Source organism: Osmia bicornis, unplaced genomic scaffold, assembly GCF_907164935.1.
Source record: "Osmia bicornis bicornis unplaced genomic scaffold, iOsmBic2.1, whole genome shotgun sequence".
NCBI classification, from domain to species: domain Eukaryota; kingdom Metazoa; phylum Arthropoda; class Insecta; order Hymenoptera; family Megachilidae; genus Osmia; species Osmia bicornis.
Window position 1 is genome coordinate 82,130 of NW_025791146.1, and position 22,025 is coordinate 104,154.

The 22,025-nt window shown below is 35.4% G+C and overlaps 1 protein-coding gene across 1 annotated transcript; it reads left to right on the forward strand.

Annotated features, from left to right (window-relative positions):
- The first annotated feature begins 2 nt into the window (after nucleotides 1–2).
- LOC123988838 (uncharacterized protein K02A2.6-like) lies at nucleotides 3–1,445 on the forward strand. The gene has a single exon (XM_046289592.1). The coding sequence runs from the start codon at nucleotides 3–5 to the stop codon at nucleotides 1,443–1,445; it is 1,443 nt and encodes a 480-aa protein (XP_046145548.1).
- The last annotated feature ends 20,580 nt before the right edge of the window (nucleotides 1,446–22,025 follow it).

Consider the following 22,025-nt stretch of genomic DNA (forward strand, 5'->3'; position numbering starts at 1 on the left):
GAATGCTGTTGAGATTACAACCATATTGTTTTAATTTAAGCTATACACCGGGAAAACAGATGCACATAGCTGATACCCTCTCTAGGGATGTTATACATGAGGAGCATAATAATGAGATGAATGACTTAGAAGAGGAAATAGAATTACAGATTGCTTTATTGATCAATGAGTTACCAATGAATAAGGAAGACTGGAAGTTATTTTATGAGGAGTCGAGAAAGGATAGGACGATACAATACTTAAAGACTTATATAAAAGAGGGATGGCCAAAATATTACAAGGATATAGTGGAGGAATGTAAACCCTTTGCGGAATTTAAAGATGAAATGAATGAAAGCAGAAATGTGGTTTTTCGAGGAAACAGGGTGTTGGTACCGCGAAGTTTAAAAGGAAGAATGTTGAAGATATTACATACGGGGCACCCAGGTATAAGCAGAATGATTAGCAAGGCTGACTTGGGCATGTTTTGGATTGGCATCAATCAGGATATAAGAAGGTTTGTACAATCCTGTGAAACCTGTCTGAAGTACAGGCCCAGCAATGTCAGGTCAGAATTGAAGAGTAAGGAGATTCCGTTACTACCGTGGATGGAGGTGGCGTGTGATGTTTTTGAACTCAGAAGCAAGAATTATTTGGTACTGGTTGATGCACTGAGCAATTTTATTGAGGTGATTACATTATCAAGTTTAACCAGTGAAGCGGTTATAGCTGCTATTAAGTCAGTTTTTGCAAGGTATGGAATTCCACAGATTCTCTACACTGATGGAGCATTATATTTTGACTCCGAAAAGTTTAAGAAATTTACTAGAGAATGGACCTTCAAACATGTTAAGTCGAGTCCGCATTATCCACGATCAAATGGTCTAGCGGAGAGCGCAGTCAAGTCAACAAAGATGCTGTTTAAGAAGGCATTGGATGCAGGAGAAGATATCTTTCTGGCATTGCTAAATTTTAGGAATACACCAAGAGGTAAGGTGCACTCACCAGCGTCTAATCTGATGTCACGAAATCTCAGAACAAATATCCCGTGCACATTTGAGTACCTGAAACCAAGGATAACATGTGTCCAAGACAGACAGATCCTCATTCAGTTGAGAGAGCAATCAAAGGTGTACTATGATCGACAGGCAAGAAAAAGGCATGAGCTAACAGCAGGGAGAGAAGTGATGTTCAAGAAGCTACCGCAGGCAGAATGGATCCCAGGGACGATTGTTGAGAAAGCGGATACACCGCGCTCATATATAGTCAAGGAAGAGAATGGAAAGAAATTTGTCAGAAATGAGTTTCATTTGATGCCGAGAGGAGTAAGAGAAGAAGGACAACAGAATAAAATGGAAGAAATAAAGGAGGAGGCCAGTCAAATAGAAATGTCGGGACAAAAAGAAATAGTACAAAGGCCAAAGAGGGAGATAGGCTTGCCAGTTCGGTATCGAGAGGACAATTAAGTTGTAGAACGAGGCTCAGTGAAATTATGGTTAAAATTCAAGTTTAAGTTAGAGTAAGTCTAGGGTTAGGTTCAATTCAAAAGTTTTAAACGTAGATTAGGTTAAGTTCAAATGTTGAATTTCAAAGTATAAGTTTATTCTCAGGTTATTTTGTGTTATAAAAAGGGGAGGTGTTATGGAAAGATGTTGATACATGGATGTGTGGGTGCGTGCGCGAGCAGGGGCAAGCAAGATGGCGTGAGTGGTAAGAGGTTGTAATTAGAACAGAATGAAAGCACATGTACAACATTATACAATTGATAATAAAGTTACGTTTTATAATTAAATAAGTTACAACAGTTACTATATCTGCATTAGACGTAATGTGATACACTGATTCCTTCCTACAGATCAATGTACATTTAATAACAATAACGTTGTTACTATATCTGCATTAGATATGTAATATACATTTAATAACAATATCATTATCACTATATCTACATTAGATATAATGGAACACACTGATTCCTTCCCACTGATCATTGTACAATTAATAACAATATCATTGTTACTGTAACTATACTAGATATAATGCAATACACTCATTGCTTCCTACAATTCGATGTACATTTAATTACAATATCATTGTTACTATATCTGCATTGGCAATGTAATATACATTAAAAACAGTACCGTTATTACTATATCTACATTAGATATAATGTAAGCCGTACCCATAATACAAAGGCAAATATCTCTGAAACGGTGCGAGCTATGGCAAAATGTTGAGAGACATTTTTTGATCAAATGCGTAATTTCGAGATATTTAAAAGTTCCGTGGCCGCACCAACAATATAAAGGCAAATATCACGGAAACGGTGCGAGCTATTGCAAGATGTTAAGGGACCTTTTTTGTAGAAAATTAAGTTTCCTACTATTGATGTTCTATGAGATGTTTTGATCAGAACCGTAGTTTTCGAGATATATCGAGATATTTCAAAGTTCCGAGGCATCACCAACGGAATAAAGATACAGAAACACCGTGGCCCCTGTCTTTAAGAATGCATAATACATACCGAATGCAGATATGGTAATAATGATATTGTTACTAAATGTACACAAATCTGTAGGAAGGTATCTGTATATTACATTATATCTAATGCAGATATACCATCAATGATATTGTTATTAAATGTACATCGATCTGTAGTAACGAAACAGTATATTACATTATATCTAATGTAGATATACTAATAATGATGTTGTTATTAAATGTATATTACATATCTAATGCAGATATAGCAATAATGATATTGTTATTAAATGTATATTGCATATGTAACGCAGATACAGTAATAATGATATTTTTATTAAATGTTCTATGATCTGTAGGAAGGTATCAAGATATTACATTGCATCTAGTGTACACATGGTAATAATGATATTGTTATTAAATGTACACTGATCGGTGGTAACAAATCAGTATATTACATATCTAACGCAGATATGGTAATAATAACATTATTATTAAATATATATCACATATCTAATGCTGATATAGTAATAATGATATTGTTATTAAATGTATATTACATATCTAATCCAGATATGGTAATAATGATATTGTCATAAATGTATATGCCATCTGTATATTACATTATATCTAATGCAGATATACTAATAATGATATTGTTATTAAATGTACATTGATCTGTAGTAACGAATCAGTATATTACATTATATCTAATGTAGATGTACTAATAATGATATTGTTATTAAGTGTATATTACATATCTAATGCAGATATAGTAATAATGATATTGTAATTAAATGTATATTACATATCTAATGCAGATATAGTAGTAATGATATTGTTACTAAATGTACATTGATCTGTATGAAGTAATCAGTATATTACATTATTTCTAATGTAGAGATAGTAATAATGATACTGTTATTTAATGTATATTACATATCCAATTTTTATATGGTACTAATGATATTGTTACTAAATGTCCATAGATCTGTAGGAAGGTATCAGTATATTACACTATATCTGCATTAGATATGTAATATACATTTAATAACAATATCATTATTACTATATCTGCATTAGATATAATGTAATATACAGATACCTTCCTTAAGATCAATGTACATTTAGTAACAATATCATTATTACTATATCTGCATTATATATGTAATATACATTCAATAACAATATCATTATTACTATATCTACCTTAGAAATAATATAATATACTGATTCCTTCGTACAGATCAATGTGCATTTAATAACAATATCATTACTACTATATCCACGTTAGATATAGTGCAATATCTCGATACCTTCCTACAGATCAATGTACATTTAATAACAATACTATTATTACTATATCTGCGTTAGACATGTAACATACGTTTAATAACAATATCATTGTTACCATATCTACATTAGATGTAATGTAATATCTTGATACCTTCCTACAGATCATAGAACATTTAATAAGAGTATCATTATTACTGTATCTGCGTTACATATGCAATATACATTTAATAACAATATCATTATTACTATATCTGCATTAGATATGTAATATACATTTAATAACAATATCATTATTACTATATCTACATTAGAAATAATGTAATATACTGACTCCTTCATACAGATCAATGTTCATTTAATAACAATATCATTATTACTATATCTGCATTAGATATATTTTATACATTAAATAACAATATCATTATTACTATATCCTCATCAGATATAATGTAATATGTTTATGCCTTCCTACAGATCAATGTACATTTAATAACAATGTAATTATTACTATATGTGCATTAGATATGTAATATACATTTAATAACTATATCATTATTAGTGTATTTGCATTAGATATAGTGTAATATACTCATACCTTCCTACAGATCAATGTGCATTTAGTAACACTATCATTATTACTATATCTGCATTAGATATGTAATATACATGTAATAACAATATCACTATTAATATATTTATATTACATGTAATGGAATATACTGATTCCTTATATCTCGATATATCTCGAAAACTACGCATCTGATCAATAAATGTCATAGAACATAGATAGTAGGAAATTTAATCTCCTGCAAAAAAGCTCTCTCAACATTCCGCCATAGCTCGCACCGTTTCAGTGATATTTGCCTTTATAATGTTGGTGCGGGCTTAGGAACTTTTAAATATCTCGATTTATCTCGAGAACTGCACATCTGATCAAAAAATGTCATAGAACATGAATAGTAGGAAATTTAATTTTCTACGAAAATGGTTTCTCAACATTTTGCCATAGCTCGCATCGTTTCCGAGATATTTGCAGATTTACCTCAAGGAAAGGGGCATCACGCACATATTCCGAGATATTTCTTCTTCTTCTTGTTCTTCTTCTGCACAGCTGCGCTGGAAGTAGCATTTACAGCTCGGAATAGTGCGTGACGCCCCTTTCCTTGAGGTAAATCTGCAAATATCTCGGAAACGGTGCGAGCTATTGCAAAATGTTAAGAGACCTTTTTTGTAGGAAATTAAGTTTCCTACTATTTATGTTCTATGAAATTTTTTGATCAGACCCGTAGTTTTCGAGATATATCGAGATATTTCAAAGTTCCGACGCCGTACCAACATTATGAAGATGAAGAAACACCGTGGCCCCTTTCTTTGAGGTAACTCTGCACTATTCTAAGCTGTAAATGCCACTACCAGCGCAGCTGTGCAGAAGGAGAACAAGAAGAAGAAGAAATATCTAGGAATATGTGCGTGACAGTAGTGGGGCTAGGCCGGTTTTAATTCACTTGCGTCAGCATTTTCTTTGCTGACTCAGCATAAATTTGACAATCTCATCAGATATATGATACCCCCCCCACCACCGCTTTGAACTGAAATTTGACACCTTCGGTGGTGGGGGTGGGGGTGGGGGTGAGTGTTATCATATTTCTGCTGAGATTGTCAAATTTATGCTGAGTCAGCAAAAAAAATGCTGACGCAAGTGAATTAGAACCCGCCTAGCACCCTTTTGACCTTGAACTATTTTTGGCGTCACCTATAACACCCCATGACCTTGAACTGAAATTTGACACCTTTGAGACCCCCCCACCCCATGACCTTGAGATAAAATCTATTTTTGGCGTCACCTATAACGCCCCATGGCACGCCTCATGACCTTGAACTGAAATTTGACACCTATGAGACCCCCCACCCCATGGCCATGAATAACTCCGCACCCGAATTTTTTCTACGTCTTGGAAATGAGGTTTTTGTTGACGTTGCAAATCTTGGAAATGAGGTGTTTGTTGACGCTGCAATAATGAACTGTAATTAAACACCGTCATCAATGACATCCCCATAACCTTCAACTATTTTTGCAGTTTTTATGTTGACGCAGTAAATCTGACACTGCAATTCGTGTATATGTGGGTGCTATCATCATTGGCACAGATTGAGCCTTTTTCTCTATGTATGAGATCGAGACTTCTATAAAAATGGGAGAAAATCGGCGATGTGTGTCATATGTAGTTGGATAATCAAAAGTGCATGAATACTTAACGCGTTTGTGAAAAGAGCGTGTCATATGTAGTTTGATAATCAGAAGTGCATGAATACTTAACGCGTTTGTGAATAAGAGAAATGGAGACCACGTTACTGCGAGAACAGGAACGCATTGCCGAATTATTGGCGCAACGGGTAATAAACATCAATACCGAAGATGAACGTTGCGAGTGCTTGATGCAATGTGACCAATGCATTGAATTGATAGACGATCGATTACAAATGGGGGGCGATTTATCAGTCGAAGGACGGCCAGATATAGAAGCAGACAAAGAAAGAATCGGTGCCTTGCGTAGGACATTGCATTGTAACAACGATCATCCTAGTGGTCAAAAGGCAATATTACTGAATGAACTTGCATGTATAGAACAACTTTTACCCCAAAGTATTGCGGCCATAAGTAGTAACGACGACCGAGACGCATGTCTGGCGCAATGCAATCAATGCATTGATTTAATGATAGAACGATTGCAACTCGAAAAGGACTTATCAACTGGTTGAAGTCGCGCAGCTAGTGACCTACTGAGGTCTAGGGAAATTTTTAATAGTGCGTGTGATTCCCCTTTACAGCTTGCTTCTAACTTTGCGTTCACATCATTTTTTTCCGGAAAATAATAGAATTTTCATTGCATCGTGAAACTTTACAATATCATCACCGCTTTTCAATTATCGTACGTCATATATTTCTGCCCACCATTTATATGATCGCAAGGTATAATAAGAAGCAAGCTGGAGAGGGGAATAACACACGTCATTAAAAATCTCTCTAGACCTAGTGAGCGGCGCGAGTTAAGTGCGGTCACTCGTGAACTGCAGTATAGTGCATGTACATCAGGAGTGCTGCCAATTTCTCATATAATCGTTACAATTACAAACGTTTTCAGTCGGTCATATATTTTTTCTCTTACGACTTATTAATTACCAAGTTTGCCATACCACAATCAAATCGTTATTGGCAGCACCGTTTGTTCGGGTATTTTTAATTTTGCGCCGCCTCCGAAAACTTTGAAATATATTTAGTATCCTATTTAATGATTAAGTAGATTGTATTAATAGCTGTGGAATACAGATATAAATGAAATGGAAATTATTTTATACTTTTTAGTGCATTTTGAAGTCGGATTTTTTTTTTGTTAAAAATTATTTTATTTCACACTTTTTAGTGGAACGAGCAGTATTCGAAGTTTACTTGCAGGGACAAGTTTGAAAAATCGCGATCGGTATATTCCTTGGAGGGTAACCCTAAAGAATAGGCTTTTTATTATAATAACAATAGTTATTAACAATAAGAAGTTAAATAAATTTTGGGAAATGGAATCATCGTGGAATGATCTACGAAATGTGAAATCTTTCATCGCAATCGGTGCATTCCTTGAACCAGAACGTATTTTGCAATAATGAAAACCGTTCGAAATAAAAAAATGCGAAATGTTTTATAATGGGAACAATCGGAAGACATATCCTACAAGACGCAAAAGATTTCATTCCGATTGGTCCATCCGTCTCGGAGTAATCAGCGAACGCACATTTACAAAAAAAGGTCGTTAGAAATAAAAAAATGCAAAATATTTTTTTTACGGGACCAATGGGGAATTGTACTGTACAAGATGCAAAAAGTTTCATTCCAATTGATCCATCCATATCAGAATAATCGGTGAACATACACCGCACGTACATGAAATAGTACGTTTTTTGCAATAAAAACCGTTCGGAATGAAAAAATATAGAATGTTTTTTTAACGGGACCAATCGGGGGACATACTTTAGAAGACGCAAAAGGTTTCGTTCCAATTGGTCCATCCGTCTCGGAATAATCGGCGAACAAAGGCAGAAAAAATAACAATAGTTTTTCACGAATATCTCGAAAACTAAAGGTTTCCGTTAATTATGCATAATGAAAAAGTTGTTCAGAATCATGCTCCCGACAATATATTAAAGGATCATTGAAGTCATTTTATGTTGAGATTACAAACTTCCCGTTTTTATTTTGCAATAATGAAAACCGTTCGGAATAAAAAAATGCGAAATGTTTTTACAACGGGACAAATGGCAAAACATATCCTACAAGACGCAAAAGATTTCATTCCGATTGGTCCATCCGTCTCGGAGTAATCAGCGAACGCACATTTAGAAAAAAAGGTCGTTAGAAATAAAAAAATGCAAAATATTTTTTTTACGGGACCAATGGGGAATTGTACTGTACAAGATGCAAAAAGTTTCATTCCAATTGGTCCATCCATATCAGAATAATCGGTGAACATACACCGCACGTACATGAAATAGTACGTTTTTTGCAATAAAAACCGTTCGGAATGAAAAAATATAGAATGTTTTTTTAACGGGACCAATCGGGGGACATACTTTAGAAGACGCAAAAGGTTTCGTTCCAATTGGTCCATCCGTCTCGGAATAATCGGCGAACAAAGGCAGAAAAAATAACAATAGTTTTTCACGAATATCTCGAAAACTAAAGGTTTCCGTTAATTATGCATAATGAAAAAGTTGTTCAGAATCATGCTCCCGACAATATATTAAAGGATCATTGAAGTCATTTTATGTTGAGATTACAAACTTCCCGTTTTTATTTTGCAATAATGAAAACCGTTCGGAATAAAAAAATGCGAAATGTTTTTACAACGGAACCAATGGGAAAACATATCCTACAAGACGCAAAAGATTTCATTCCGATTGGTCCATCCGTCTCGGAGTAATCAGTGAACGTACATTTAGAAAAAAAAGTCGTTGGGAATAAAAAAATGCAAAATATTTGTTTTACGGGACCAATGGGGAGTTGTACTGTACAAGACGCATAAAGTTTCATTCCGATTGGTCCATTCGCCTCGGAGTAATCTGCGAACGTATACCGCACGTACATGAAATAGCACGTTTTTTTGCAATAAAAAGCGTTCGGAATGAAAAAATGCAAAATGTTTTTTCAACGGGACCAATCGGAAGACATATCCTACAAGATGCAAAAGGTTTCGTTCCGATTGGTCCATCCGTCTCGGCGTAATCGGTGAACAAAGCCAGAAAAAAAAAAAAAAAAAAAAAATATATACTCATCGAATTGAGTATCCTCCTCCTTTTCGAAGTCGGATAAAAAATAAACGTTTTATACCGATAGTGTTTCATAACTTATCGGGATACGATGCACATTTTGTAATAAATTAGTAACGATTATCGAAAGTTCAACATCAGTATTGCCAATTACAAAAGAAAAATATATTTCATTTTCAACGATTGTGAAACGTTACAAAATTTCGCTTCGATTTATAGATTCATTCAAATTTTTAAGTTCAAGTTTAGATAAATTGAGTTCATATTTAGAGAAAGACGATATGATGATTTTACGATCGCAATTTAATTTTTTGGATGAAATAAAATTCGATTTGCTTACACGAAAAGGCATTTTTCCATACGATTATGTTACTGACTATATGATACTGAATGAGACAATATTGCCGACATATGAGAAATTTTATAATCAACTAAGCGACTGTGCAGTTTCACAGCAGGATTATGACCACGCGATAAAAGTCTGGCGCAGTTTTAATATAAAAACACATGGCGAATATAGCGATTTATATTTAAAAACAGACGTTTTATTATTGGCCGACATTTTTGAAAATTTTCGAAGCAGCTGTTTGAGAAGTTACAAATTGGATCCTGCATATTACTATACTTTACCCGGTTTTACGTGGGATGCAATGCTGAAGCACACGCGTATCGAATTAGAATTATTGACAGATATCGATATGCTACTTTTCATAGAGCGCGGCATACGTGGTGGTTTAAGTCAATGTTCTAATCGATACGCAAAGGCCAATAATAAATACATGGATTCATACAATTCCGAAGAACCATCGCGATATTTAGTTTATTTCGACGTTAATAATTTGTATGGATGGCCAATGTCGCAGTATCTACCTTACGGCGAGTTTAAGTGGTTAGACGATAAAGAAATTAGAACTTTAAACATTCATGCGATATCCGAAAATTCGGACATTGAATATATTTTGGAAGTCGATTTGAAATATCCGCTAGAATTACACGATAAGCATGCAGATTTACCTTTTTGCCCAATACGCGAGATGCCTCCTAATGGCAAACATGAGAAACTACTCGCTACAGTTCAGGATAAGCAACGTTACATCATCCAATACCGCAATCTTCAACAATGCTTAAATCATGGTTTAAAAGTTTCAGTAATTCATCGCGTTTTAGAATTTAAACAATCTCCATGGCTTCGCGAATACATTAATTTAAACACGCAACGTAGAACAGTAGCTAAAAATGATTTTGAAAAGAATTTATTCAAATTAATGAATAATGCAGTCATTGGTGAAACTATGGAGAACGTTAGAAATCATGTAGACGTTAAATTAGTTACAAAATGGGAAGGTAGATACGGGGCCGAGGCCCTGATATCAAAACCGAATTTTCATAGCAGATCAATATTTTCGGAACATTTGGTCGCAATAGAGATGCGAAAGTTGGAAATTAAATTTACAAAACCCATTTATGTTGGTATGTGTATTCTGGATATGTCAAAAACATATTTGTACGAATTCCATCATGATTATGTTTGGCCGACATTTAAACATCTTTGTAAAATATTATACACAGACACAGACAGTCTTATATACGAACTGGAATGTGATGACATATACGATGTAATGAAACGCGATATACATCGGTTTGACACGAGCGACTATACCGAGGACAATGTTTATAGTATGCCACGAGTAAATAAAAAAGTACCGGGATTAATGAGGGATGAAAATAATGGGTGTACAATGACTGAGTTTGTCGGACTTCGGTCGAAAATGTATGCTTTGCGCGTAGAGGGCAAACGGGGCACATAAAAAGTGAAGGGTGTCAAAAGTAACGTAATTAGGAAAACTATTTCCTTCGATGATTATATACGTTGCTTGTATGATCGTTTAGAAGTGCATCGTGAACAGAGATGTATTCGCTCAAAATTGCACAATGTATATTCTATATGTGAAGAAAAGAAGGTGCTTAGTCCTTACGATGATAAACGATTCATAATTCCACAATCCACAAGAACATTGCCTTGGGGACATTATAAAATAAATAATTATTCGTAAAAACATAATTTATTCTTTGCTCCACGAGTAAAATGTTACTAATTTCCAAGTATCTTTATAAGCCTGTAGAGTTTCGAGTTCATGCAACCCTTGCAATTTCATGAGGGAGAGAGACCGGAGTTCTTACTCACCTCAGATCTTAGAGTTTGGAGGGGGATGTTTTCTCAGTGCTTTATAAACCGACGCGCGTTCGTTTTACTATTAATTATTTTCTTATAACAATGGACGTGCCACGATTGGAGAATCTTGCCTTTATGGACATCGCTAAACATAATCGTAAGTAGTCTTCAACAATTACCCTTAGTGTATAAATTTTATTTATTTTTAATCGATTTATTCGACCTCCGATATTTGTTTGGGGAGGAAATCGATGTAAGTTGCCTGTCCGTTTTTATTTTTGATTTATTAGATGTTACTGTGTATTAATGTGTATTTTATCTGTTATAGCCGGACTGGTGGTAGCTATTCCCCCCCTGTCACTATCCTAGTTTATAGCGCATATACATATATTCCTAGTTTATACTCTTAATTTATGGCACATATTAGTTTATAACACATATACAATTATATAACCGTTATTAGTGTAATTGATTCTTTACTTCACCCTTCCCCATACTTCATTAATGTAATATAATATGAAAATAAAATTATATAACCGTTATTAATGTAATTTATTTTGCCCCGACCCTTCCCAATAATATAATCTATGAAAATAAAATTATATAATCGTTATTAATGTAATTTATTTTGCCTGACCCTTCCCAATAATATAATCTATAAGGACATGTCCTAATTGACTCGTCAACGCCCAGCCCAAACCCCTGAACCTAGAAATATGACGCAAATCTGGATTCAAATTCTCGAAGATTTTATTTATGAGAGCGGGCGAAGCTGCGAATACATGAAGGCTTTGCATTTACTAACTCGTACGTGTTCGCTGATCATGTGTTTTCTAAGTATCTTTATACGCATGCAGGGTTTCAAGTTCTTGCAAACCTTTTAATTTCATGTCGATTCCGAGTTGTTACAAACATGTAATATATCTGGCAGATTATTCTCAGAATGTGCCCGCTATTTTCATTGTTAGAAATGGAGGGAGATGATTCCTCTTTGCTTTATAAACGCATCAACGCGACGTTTTCGTTATTTACCATGGAGAAGTTGACCAATTTGCAAATCCTTGCATTAGAGGCATTCATCGCCTCTCAGCGTAAGTAGTTTTTCGATAATTACTTTTAGTGCGTCGATTTTATTTGTTTTTAATTCGTTTTTTTTTTGTTAACAGCCGCTGCCCTGCGATCAATGGGCTATGTACATAAAAACAATTTTCCAAATATTCGACGGGAGCGGGTGGAGAGGCGGCGTAATACAGAAAAATATGGGCGGAAGCCGATTTCAATTTGCGGCAGTTGTACCGGGAGTAGTTGGATGTGAGTTACTTGTCCGTTTTTTTTGTTTTATTAGATTTTTACTATGTATTAATCGATATTTTATTTTATCTGTTATAGCCGGATTGGTGACCATCAACCCTAGAGATAGTAATATAAAATAAGAATAAGACAAAAATATAATAAATTATAAGTATATAACCGTTATCGATGTAATTTAGTTTTGTCACACCTTTTCCCATACTTCCTTTAATAAGTAATAAAATATCGGAGAGAAAATAAATATATAATAAAGATGAAATAAAAGTATTTTTTTGCCACACCCTTCCCCATACTTCCTTTAATAAGTAATAAAATATCAGAGAGAAAATAAATATATATAGTAAAGATAAAATAAAAGTATTTTTTTGCCACACCCTTTCCCATACTTCTTTTAATAATATAGTAAAGTTATAAAGATAAAATAAACGTATATAACCATTATCAATGTAATTTATTTTTGCCACACCCTTCTCCGTACTTCTTGTAACAATATAATAAAATAAATAATATAGTAAAGTTATATAATCGTTATTACTGTCATTTATTCCTTACCTCACCCTTCCCCCTACTTCATTAATGTAATAATATGAAAATAAAATTGTAAAACCGCTAATGCGATATGAAAATAAAATTATTGAATCGTTATTCTTTGCAATGTTCAAGTTCTTGCGAACCTTGCAATTTCATGAGAGAGAGAGAGAGGCGCTCGACTCGGAGTTCTTGCAAATTTGCAATTTCGCGAGATGCTGAAAGTCTAGTGTTTGGATGTGTTAGGATTGGAGGGGATATTTTCTCGGTGTTTTATAAACCGACGAGTTTTATCCACTATTCATTTCGTTATCCGCTGCCCATTTCGCATTATTCAGTTTACGATGGCTACCGTTCCGCGACTTGAACTACTTGCCTTTAAGGCACTTATTGAACAGTATTGTAAGTAGTCTTTAACGATTACTTGTCTTGGTGTATTAATATTATTTTTAACTAGTTGTTTGTTAAAAGCTGAAAGGTTAGGATTAGTGCCAATAAAAAGATTCATCGAAGTGCGCCAAAAGCGAGCAGACCATCGGTTCAGCCAGATGTTAATGTGGGCCGAAGGTTGGAATTCTAATCATGAAGGTTTATTCGATTTGAGGGCTCTGCTTGGAGAGGAAATAGATGAGGGCCCTATTTGGGAAGATATTGATGTATATCACCATGTTTACCATACACGGAAAATTTAAGTGATCAATAAGTGCAATCCAATGCCGGGTGGAGGAAATTGATGTGAGTTGCCCGTCCGTTTATGTTTTTAATTTATTACATTTTACCTAATGCGAGTTTTTTATCCGACTTCGAAAAGGAGGAGGATACTCAATTCGATGTGTATATTTTTTTTTTTTTTCATGTATGTTCACCGATTACGCCGATACGGATGGACCACTCGGAACGAAACCTTTTGCATCTCGTAGAGTATGTCTCCCGATTGGTCCCGTTATAAAAACATTTTGCATTTTTTCACTCCGAACGCTTTTTATTGCAAAAAAACGTACTATGCGGCGTACGCTCGCCGATTACTGCGAGACGGATGAACCAATTGGAACGAAACTTTTTGCGTCTTATAGAGTATAACTCCCTATTGGTCCCATAAAAAAAATATTTTGCATTTTTTCATTCCTAATGACTTTTTTTTCTAAATGTATGTTCGCCGATTACTCCGAGACGGATGGACCAATCGGAACGAAACCTTTTGTATCTTCTAAAGTATGTCTCCCGATTGGTCTTGTTAAGAAAGCATTTTGCATTTTTCCATTTCTGTCAATTTTTTTGCAAAAAAACGTACTGCTTCATTTATATTTTTTTTGGCGTTTATTCTACAGGGAATATACCGATTGTGACTTTCCAACATTATCCGTGAAATGAAAAAAAAAATAGACTTCGTCATTTTCTCTATCAGTTGGTCGCTAAAAGAAGGGTTAGCTTCCTTCTTCACGTATCAGTCGCTGGAAGCTGATTTGGACTGTTTCTTTGCAAAAGTAACCGTCGTAATCTTTGTATTTCTGCGAGTGCTCTTTCGTCATGCGGTTTAACGAGGACTTTGTTTGGTGCTAAATCAGATAGAGCAAAACTATCTAAACTTTTGACACGACTAAGAGCGACGTAAATTTGGCCTTTTGCAAAATTCTTTTTGCCAAGATCAATTACAGCTTTGTTTAATGTAGTCCCTTGTAATTTATGCACCGTTACTGCCCAGCTTAGAATAAGTGGTAACATTCTGCGCTCGACGTCCTCATAACCTTTCATCGCTTGAAACGTTGCTACAACTGGAGATATTGGGATGTAACCGTCGATATCTTTAAATCTATTTCCAATGGACTCGTCGTCAAATTTTATAAGTACCGCGTCCGGCAACTCTCCTTGTTCTAGTTGATCTCTTCGAAGTGCCGGCCATGTAAATTTCTTCACTATTCCTATTGCGCCGTTTATCAAACTATCTGAAATTGATATATTTCGTCGCAGCATGATTCGCGATCATTCAGTTAACGTTATTGTATGTAACAGTCCGCCACAATTATTTACATTTGCAGGTATGACATTTTTTGGTGGCCTTTTTCCATATGTAGCTGCCTCACGGGATTCGTCTATTGCATCAATGACGTACATTCGATGTGATTGTGCTAATTCATCAGTCATTTTTGAATTATATTCATCCACTAATTTTATCGTTGGGAATATTCTTACTGCTGCACCATCCTCAAATTCTCCGGTTAGAGGAACCCTTCTTCGTTCGCATAATATTTCCAGTTGAGAAGTTGTCACTTCCCCAAACCGAAGGTTATTCAATAAATCGATAAACTCAACGTCATCTTTTTGTCGCATATTAATGGTCAGTTCGCAGAATGAAAATTGGTGCCATAAATTAATTTCTGCAGTACACCAATGTGGCTGTACAAAACACCAGTGTCCTTTTACTGGTGGCAACTGCATGATATCGCCAAAGAGAAGTACATTTACGCCACCAAATAGTTTATCATTTGTTTTGAATTCTTGCAATCTTAAATGAATTATTCGCAAATTCTCATAAGATACCATTGATATCTCGTCGATAATCAACCACCTTGTATGACGCCACTTTCGTCCCTCCTGTTCGAGCCTCTGTCCTGTCAGTCGTCGATAGGTCATGGCAGTACCTTTTTCAATAGGCAACGAGAACAATGAATGCAGAGTTTTTCCGAATATTTGACGGGCAACGACGCCAGTCAAAGCAGCTGCTTCGATGAAAGATGGTTTTATCATCATATGAACTGTAGGATTATAGCAGCGTTTAACCTGTTGAACAAGTAAATTTAAAATAAACGATTTGCCAGTACCAGCTCCTCCGGTAACAAAAAGCAACATTTGTTCCGGATTTTCATCATTTTTTAAAATATTTTTCTCAATTACTGCGGAAACTGATTTTAATAAGTCTTTCTGTTGAATATTAAGACTTCGAATACTATTAAGGAACACGTCTTCTGGCATTGCAATTGTTTCTTGCTGTTGATCTTCATATAAATCACCTTGATCATAATATATTGTTTCGTCGGCATGAACTCCGACTGGATCTCTTAAATGTTCATTAGTTTCTTCTTCATGTACAACATTCAAAGCAACAGCTTGGGCGAGCGCCGCTTCAATAATTTGCTCTGCGTGAGTAAATTGTTCGACGGTTGCGTTACCCAACATAGGTTTCAACTCGTGTTGCCGTCAAAGAAAACATTGTTCCGAAGATTCGTTTTCGGACATCAGTGTACTTTCATCACGAAATGGAATGTGACACACCATTAAGTTGTAGAAGTATCCTTCTCTATCACTGTTCAGGGTATAATATCGGTGGCGGAGTACAGCTGGTTTATTTCTTATTCGCATTCGGGTATTGTCCTTCAATTTTATAAACTTCGATCTCGAAATTTCTTCATCGTCAGTTCTAAGTTCTGCGTCGCCATCTTCTTGTGTCCATATATCACTTGAAACTGTTTCATACCGGACAGCAAATTCGGCTAAACTCAAGTTCTCTAGGTTGTCTGGCCTCTTTACGTAACGATCGAATATGTTATTGAAAAATGATGTTCCATTTTCTTCAAATCGCAGAATTCTATATCTCTGCTCAGGCCGACAGCTGTTTATAAATACAGCTTTTCGCGAGCTCATTTTAAGAGGCAGATGGCATAATCGATAAGCACATTCTATAGCATTGACCATATGTTGAGATAGAATTGCCATAGATACCGAAAATAATTGATTTCGGATGGTATCGTTTCGACGTTTATCTCGATCATATCTACTTAAGCGTTAAATAGGATACCAAATACATTTCAAAGTTTTCGGAGGCGGCGCAAAATTAAAAATACCCGAACAAACGATGCTGCCAATAACGATTTGTTTGCGGTATGGCAAACTTGGTAATTAATAAGTCGTAAGAGAAAAATTATAGGTCCGGCTGAAAACATTTGTAATTGTAACGAGTGTATGAGAAATTGGCAGCATTCCTGATGTACATGCACTATACTGCAGTTCACAAGAGACCATACTTAACTTGCGCCGCTCACTAGGTCTAGAGAGATTTTTAATAACGTGTGTTATTCCCCTCTATAGCTTTCTTCTTATTATACTTTGCGATCATATAAATGGTGGGCAGAAATATATGATGTACGATAACTGATAACCGGTGAATATATGATAAAGTTTCACGATACAATGAAATTCCTATTATTTGTCGCAAAAAAAATGATGTGAACGTAAAGTAAGAAGCAAGCTGTAAGGGGGAATCATACGCACTATTAAAAATCTCCCTAGACCTCAGTAGGTCACTAGCTGCGCGAGTTAAGTGCGGTCACTAGTGAACTGCTGTATAGATAATTCGCAATGGGTTTGTTGATTCCCGTTGAATATTGTTTACTTGAAATTATCAAATGGGTGATTTATCATAGGTTGCCGACGCCGGAGTTAGGATCTTCCTAGTAGAGGAAAAGTTTTTAATTTTGCGCCGCCTCCGAAAACTTTGAAATGTATTTGGTATTTTATTTAACGATTAAGTAGATATTATTAATAGCTATGGAATATTGGTATAAATATAATAGAAATTATTTTACACTTTTTAGTGCATTTCGAAGTCGGATTTTTTTTTTGTTAAAAATTATTTTAGATTTTGTCTGTTATAGCCACAACCTCCCAGCGAATTGTATATAATGTATTATGTATTATGTATTATTGTATTATGTATTATTGTATTATGTATTATTGTATTATGTATTATTGTATTATTGTATTATTGTATTATGTATTATTGTATTATGTATTATTGTATTATTGTATTATTGTATTATGTATTATTGTATTATGTATTATTGTATTATGTATTATTGTATTATGTATTATTGTATTATGTATTATTGTATTATGTATTATTGTATTATGTATTATTGTATTATGTATTATTGTATTATGTATTATTGCATTATGTATTATTGCATTATGTATTATTGCATTATGTATTATTGCATTATGTATTATTGCATTGTGTATTATTGTATTATGTATTATTGTATTATGTATTATTGTATTATGTATTATTGCATTATTGCATTATTGCATTATTGCATTATTGCATTATTGCATTATTGCATTGTTGCATTGTTGCATTGTTGCATTGTTGCATTGTTGCATTGTTGCATTGTTGCATTGTTGCATTGTTGCATTGTTGCATTGTTGCATTGTTGCATTGTTGCATTGTTGCATTGTTGCATTGTTGCATTGTTGCATTGTTGCATTGTTGCATTGTTGCATTGTTGCATTGTTGCATTGTTGCATTGTTGCATTGTTGCATTGTTGCATTGTTGCATTGTTGCATTGTTGCATTGTTGCATTGTTGCATTGTTGCATTGTTGCATTGTTGCATTGTTGCATTGTTGCATTATTGCATTATTGCATTATTGCATTGTTGCATTGTTGCATTGTTGCATTGTTGCATTGTTGCATTGTTGCATTGTTGCATTATTGCATTGTTGCATTATTGCATTATTGCATTATTGCATTATTGCATTATTGCATTATTGCATTATTGTATTATTGTATTATTGTATTATTGTATTATTGTATTATTGTATTATTGTATTATTGTATTATTGTATTATTGTATTATTGTATTATTGTATTATTGTATTATTGTATTTTGTATTATGTATTAAAAAGTATTCAAAATTATCAATATAATTGATTCTTACACCAACCTCCTTTCATTTATAAAATAACATTCACTGTAATAAAAGTAAACACAGAATAAAGCCGAAAAATTATTTATTCATATAATCTGTATAATTACAAACATTTTTTAAATATAGATTACAAAATATTGTTCGCTCCTATCCATGAATTGTGCGTAGAATCAAACCCCAACCATTTGACGAAAACTTTATTTCCCTTTCGTTGTAGAACCTTCTCCACTAAGTATACATCGTGATTTTTTACTTTTAGTAGCTCATATTCGTAGAACCCGCCAACCAACGGTTGTTTTTGCATATCTTGCAAGAGATATGTTACAGGATTTGTTTGTTGAATTTTAATAATTGTGAAAATTTCAGTTGTCCAATTCGGTGTATATCCCTTTGCGAATAAGGTTTTGTATTTACTAACTCGCACGTGATCACCGACCTTGTACTTGGCCGGAGCTGCAATCTTTATGTTGGAATATACGGACGATAAGAGTTTGTTCGCGTGTTCCGGTGTTACGTCGACGGGACGCATTCTAATCGTACTATGCCTTCTATTGTTATAATCTGAGACCAGCGTCGGTAAGACGGTTGTCCACGCATAGCTTCCATTAAGCGTGAACTTTTTCCACATTTCGTTTTTCAACGTCCTATTCCAACGTTCTATTATCGATGCTTTCATTACATTGTGCGTAGAGTAATGATTTATATCGTATTCTTTCATAAGATTTCGGAATACTATATTATAAAATTCCTTTCCCTTATCCGTTTGAAGATTTTTTTGGTTTTCTTCCATCATTCAAAACGTTTAAAAATGCATCCGTAACGTTTTTTCCATTTTTCGCTTTCACTGCTACGGCCCAAGCGTATTTAGATAAGACATCGATGACGGTGAGTATGTAATTGTGGCCATTGTTGATTTGCGCATACTGTCGCATCTCTACGAGATCCGCTTGCCAGAGATCATCGTAACCCCGTACAATGACTCGTCTACGTCTAAAGTTACGTCTCGCTGGCGCATGCAACTCGTTGACCAGCTGTATCTTCTCGTCCGTGATATGATTGCTCTTCACCTTGTTCATATTTGTAAACTAACATCATGCTTTACGAACGTGTCAATTTATAATCAACCCGGCTTCTCGAAGTTCTTCGATTATAGAAACGACCTCGTTGTCATGCCCCGTATGTTCTGTGGATTTCGAGGATACGAGAAGACGTAATCTATCGACGAGCTCGTTTGAGTCATTCCAGTGCACGTAGTCCACCGCGTTATCGTTAACCGCCATATCGAACGGTATCAGATTACCTCCACGCCGCTCGCTCTTAAGCAATTTTGCAATGATATATTTATACTTGTAGCCCTTGTTACTTTTCACAAGCCCTGACGCGATATGGCTGCGTCTATCAGCGTTCGACGACTTTAATATTTCCGCGTATTTGTGTAAATCAGCATCGTTGAACAAGGTGTCATCAGGCATTCTCATGAATAGTAATTCGTCCAAACCAGTTGTTCCTTTGTACTTCACCCCATTAATAATCACATCGTCGTTTTTGTTTACGTCGAAAACTGAACTTCCAAGCAGTAATTTGTTGCGTTGTACGTGTACTCCATACACGTCATCTATCTTCTTCTCACGATCGGTAAAGAGTAATTGAATGTATTTAGCTGCCAACGGCCCCAAATTTTCCGTGAAATGGCTACGTATGTTTTCGCTTGGCTTGTTCAAAATTCGCTGCATAGAAACATTAAGATTCTCGTCGCTGTCGCCGTACGTTTCAACGGCATGTATCGATCCTTCACGATGAAAATCGGGACGATCTTTCGTCACATCCATCGTCTGTTCACTCGAAGATGTACCAGGTTCGGAATAAATGCATGCTCTAGCAGTTTGTGTGCTTTGAGGGTTAAGAAAAGGAGTTGATGTCAATTTTTGCGGTTCTTTAATATTCAAAGTTGGGAATGTCGACTCGGATTTTATATCGATCGTGTCTGAATGTGGCGATCCCGCTGACATATTCTCGATAATTCGTTCCAGCGGTTCTACCACGGGTCTCAATCGTTTTTCGATGACTCTCTCTTCGTCGATGCTCTCCGATTTGAGAGCTCTGCGTTTTTTACGTATAGCATCGCTTGTTTTAGCTATAGCATTCGCAACTTTACACGATCCTCTAATATTACTATTATCCATTGCAAAGAGAAGACGTCTACTCGCTAAGCGTTCTATCGATGGACTAAATGTTTCAGAAAACGGCAAATTCGTTAAATCCTTTTCTGTTCCATCGAGCTGTCCTTGTCGATTATTACGAAACCATATTTCTGTTTCCAACACTGTGCGCACAATTTACAAAAGTTTTCGTACGACATGTCTGTATTTACATGATGATTATAAATGTGGTGTAGATTCGTGCCATCTTGTTTGAACACGATCAAAAGGTTGGTATTGTCGCGAATTAGGTGTTTCGGTATTCTCGCGTAAGTCTGACAGAGATAAAAACAGTCCACGCGCGAGTGCCTACGGATAGCGAAATATTCTCTTATCACGTCTTGCTTGTCGCACGCAACGTCATCGAATATAAACACCGAATCGGGCAGCGCCTCGTTTGGTGGCACGACTTCGGTGTTATTTGAAAATGAAACCTATCCGATTTCAGGAACATTTGTCAAAATTCGTTCGAGATATTTGTACTTTGGTTGTTGCAATGATTTTGAGTATACATATACGTTATTGAATCTTACACCGTTCGGGCTCTCGATCAGACTGATTACGACGTTCGTTTTACCGCAGTTCGATGGACCGCAAATTATACCACGTATCGTATTCGGCAAGAGGGGCCCGTGTCGTCGTCGGCGATTGTCCATGCGTGTTGTCCTCTCGTCTAACTCGAGAATAAGGATAGACAGGGGCTATCATATTTCTGCTGAGGGTGTCAAATTTATGCTGAAGCAGCAAAAAAAGTGCTGACGCAAGTGAATTAGAACCGGCCTAGCCCCACCACTCGTGACGCACCTTTCCTTGAGGTAAATCTGCAAATATCTCGGAAACGGTGCGAGCTATGGCAAAATGTTAAGAGATCTACTCGGTAGGAAATTTAATTTCCTACTATTTCTGCTGTATGACATTTTTGATCAGATGCGTAGTGTTCGAGATATATCGAGATATTTCAAAGTTCCGAAGCCGTACCAACATTATAAAGATGAAGAAACACCGTGGCCCCTTTCTTTGAGGTAACTCTGCACTATTCTG

Bases quoted from the DNA above. Each gene is read 5' to 3' on its own strand.
- LOC123988838 (XM_046289592.1), top strand. From the start codon at position 3: ATGCTGTTGAGATTACAACCATATTGTTTTAATTTAAGCTATACACCG.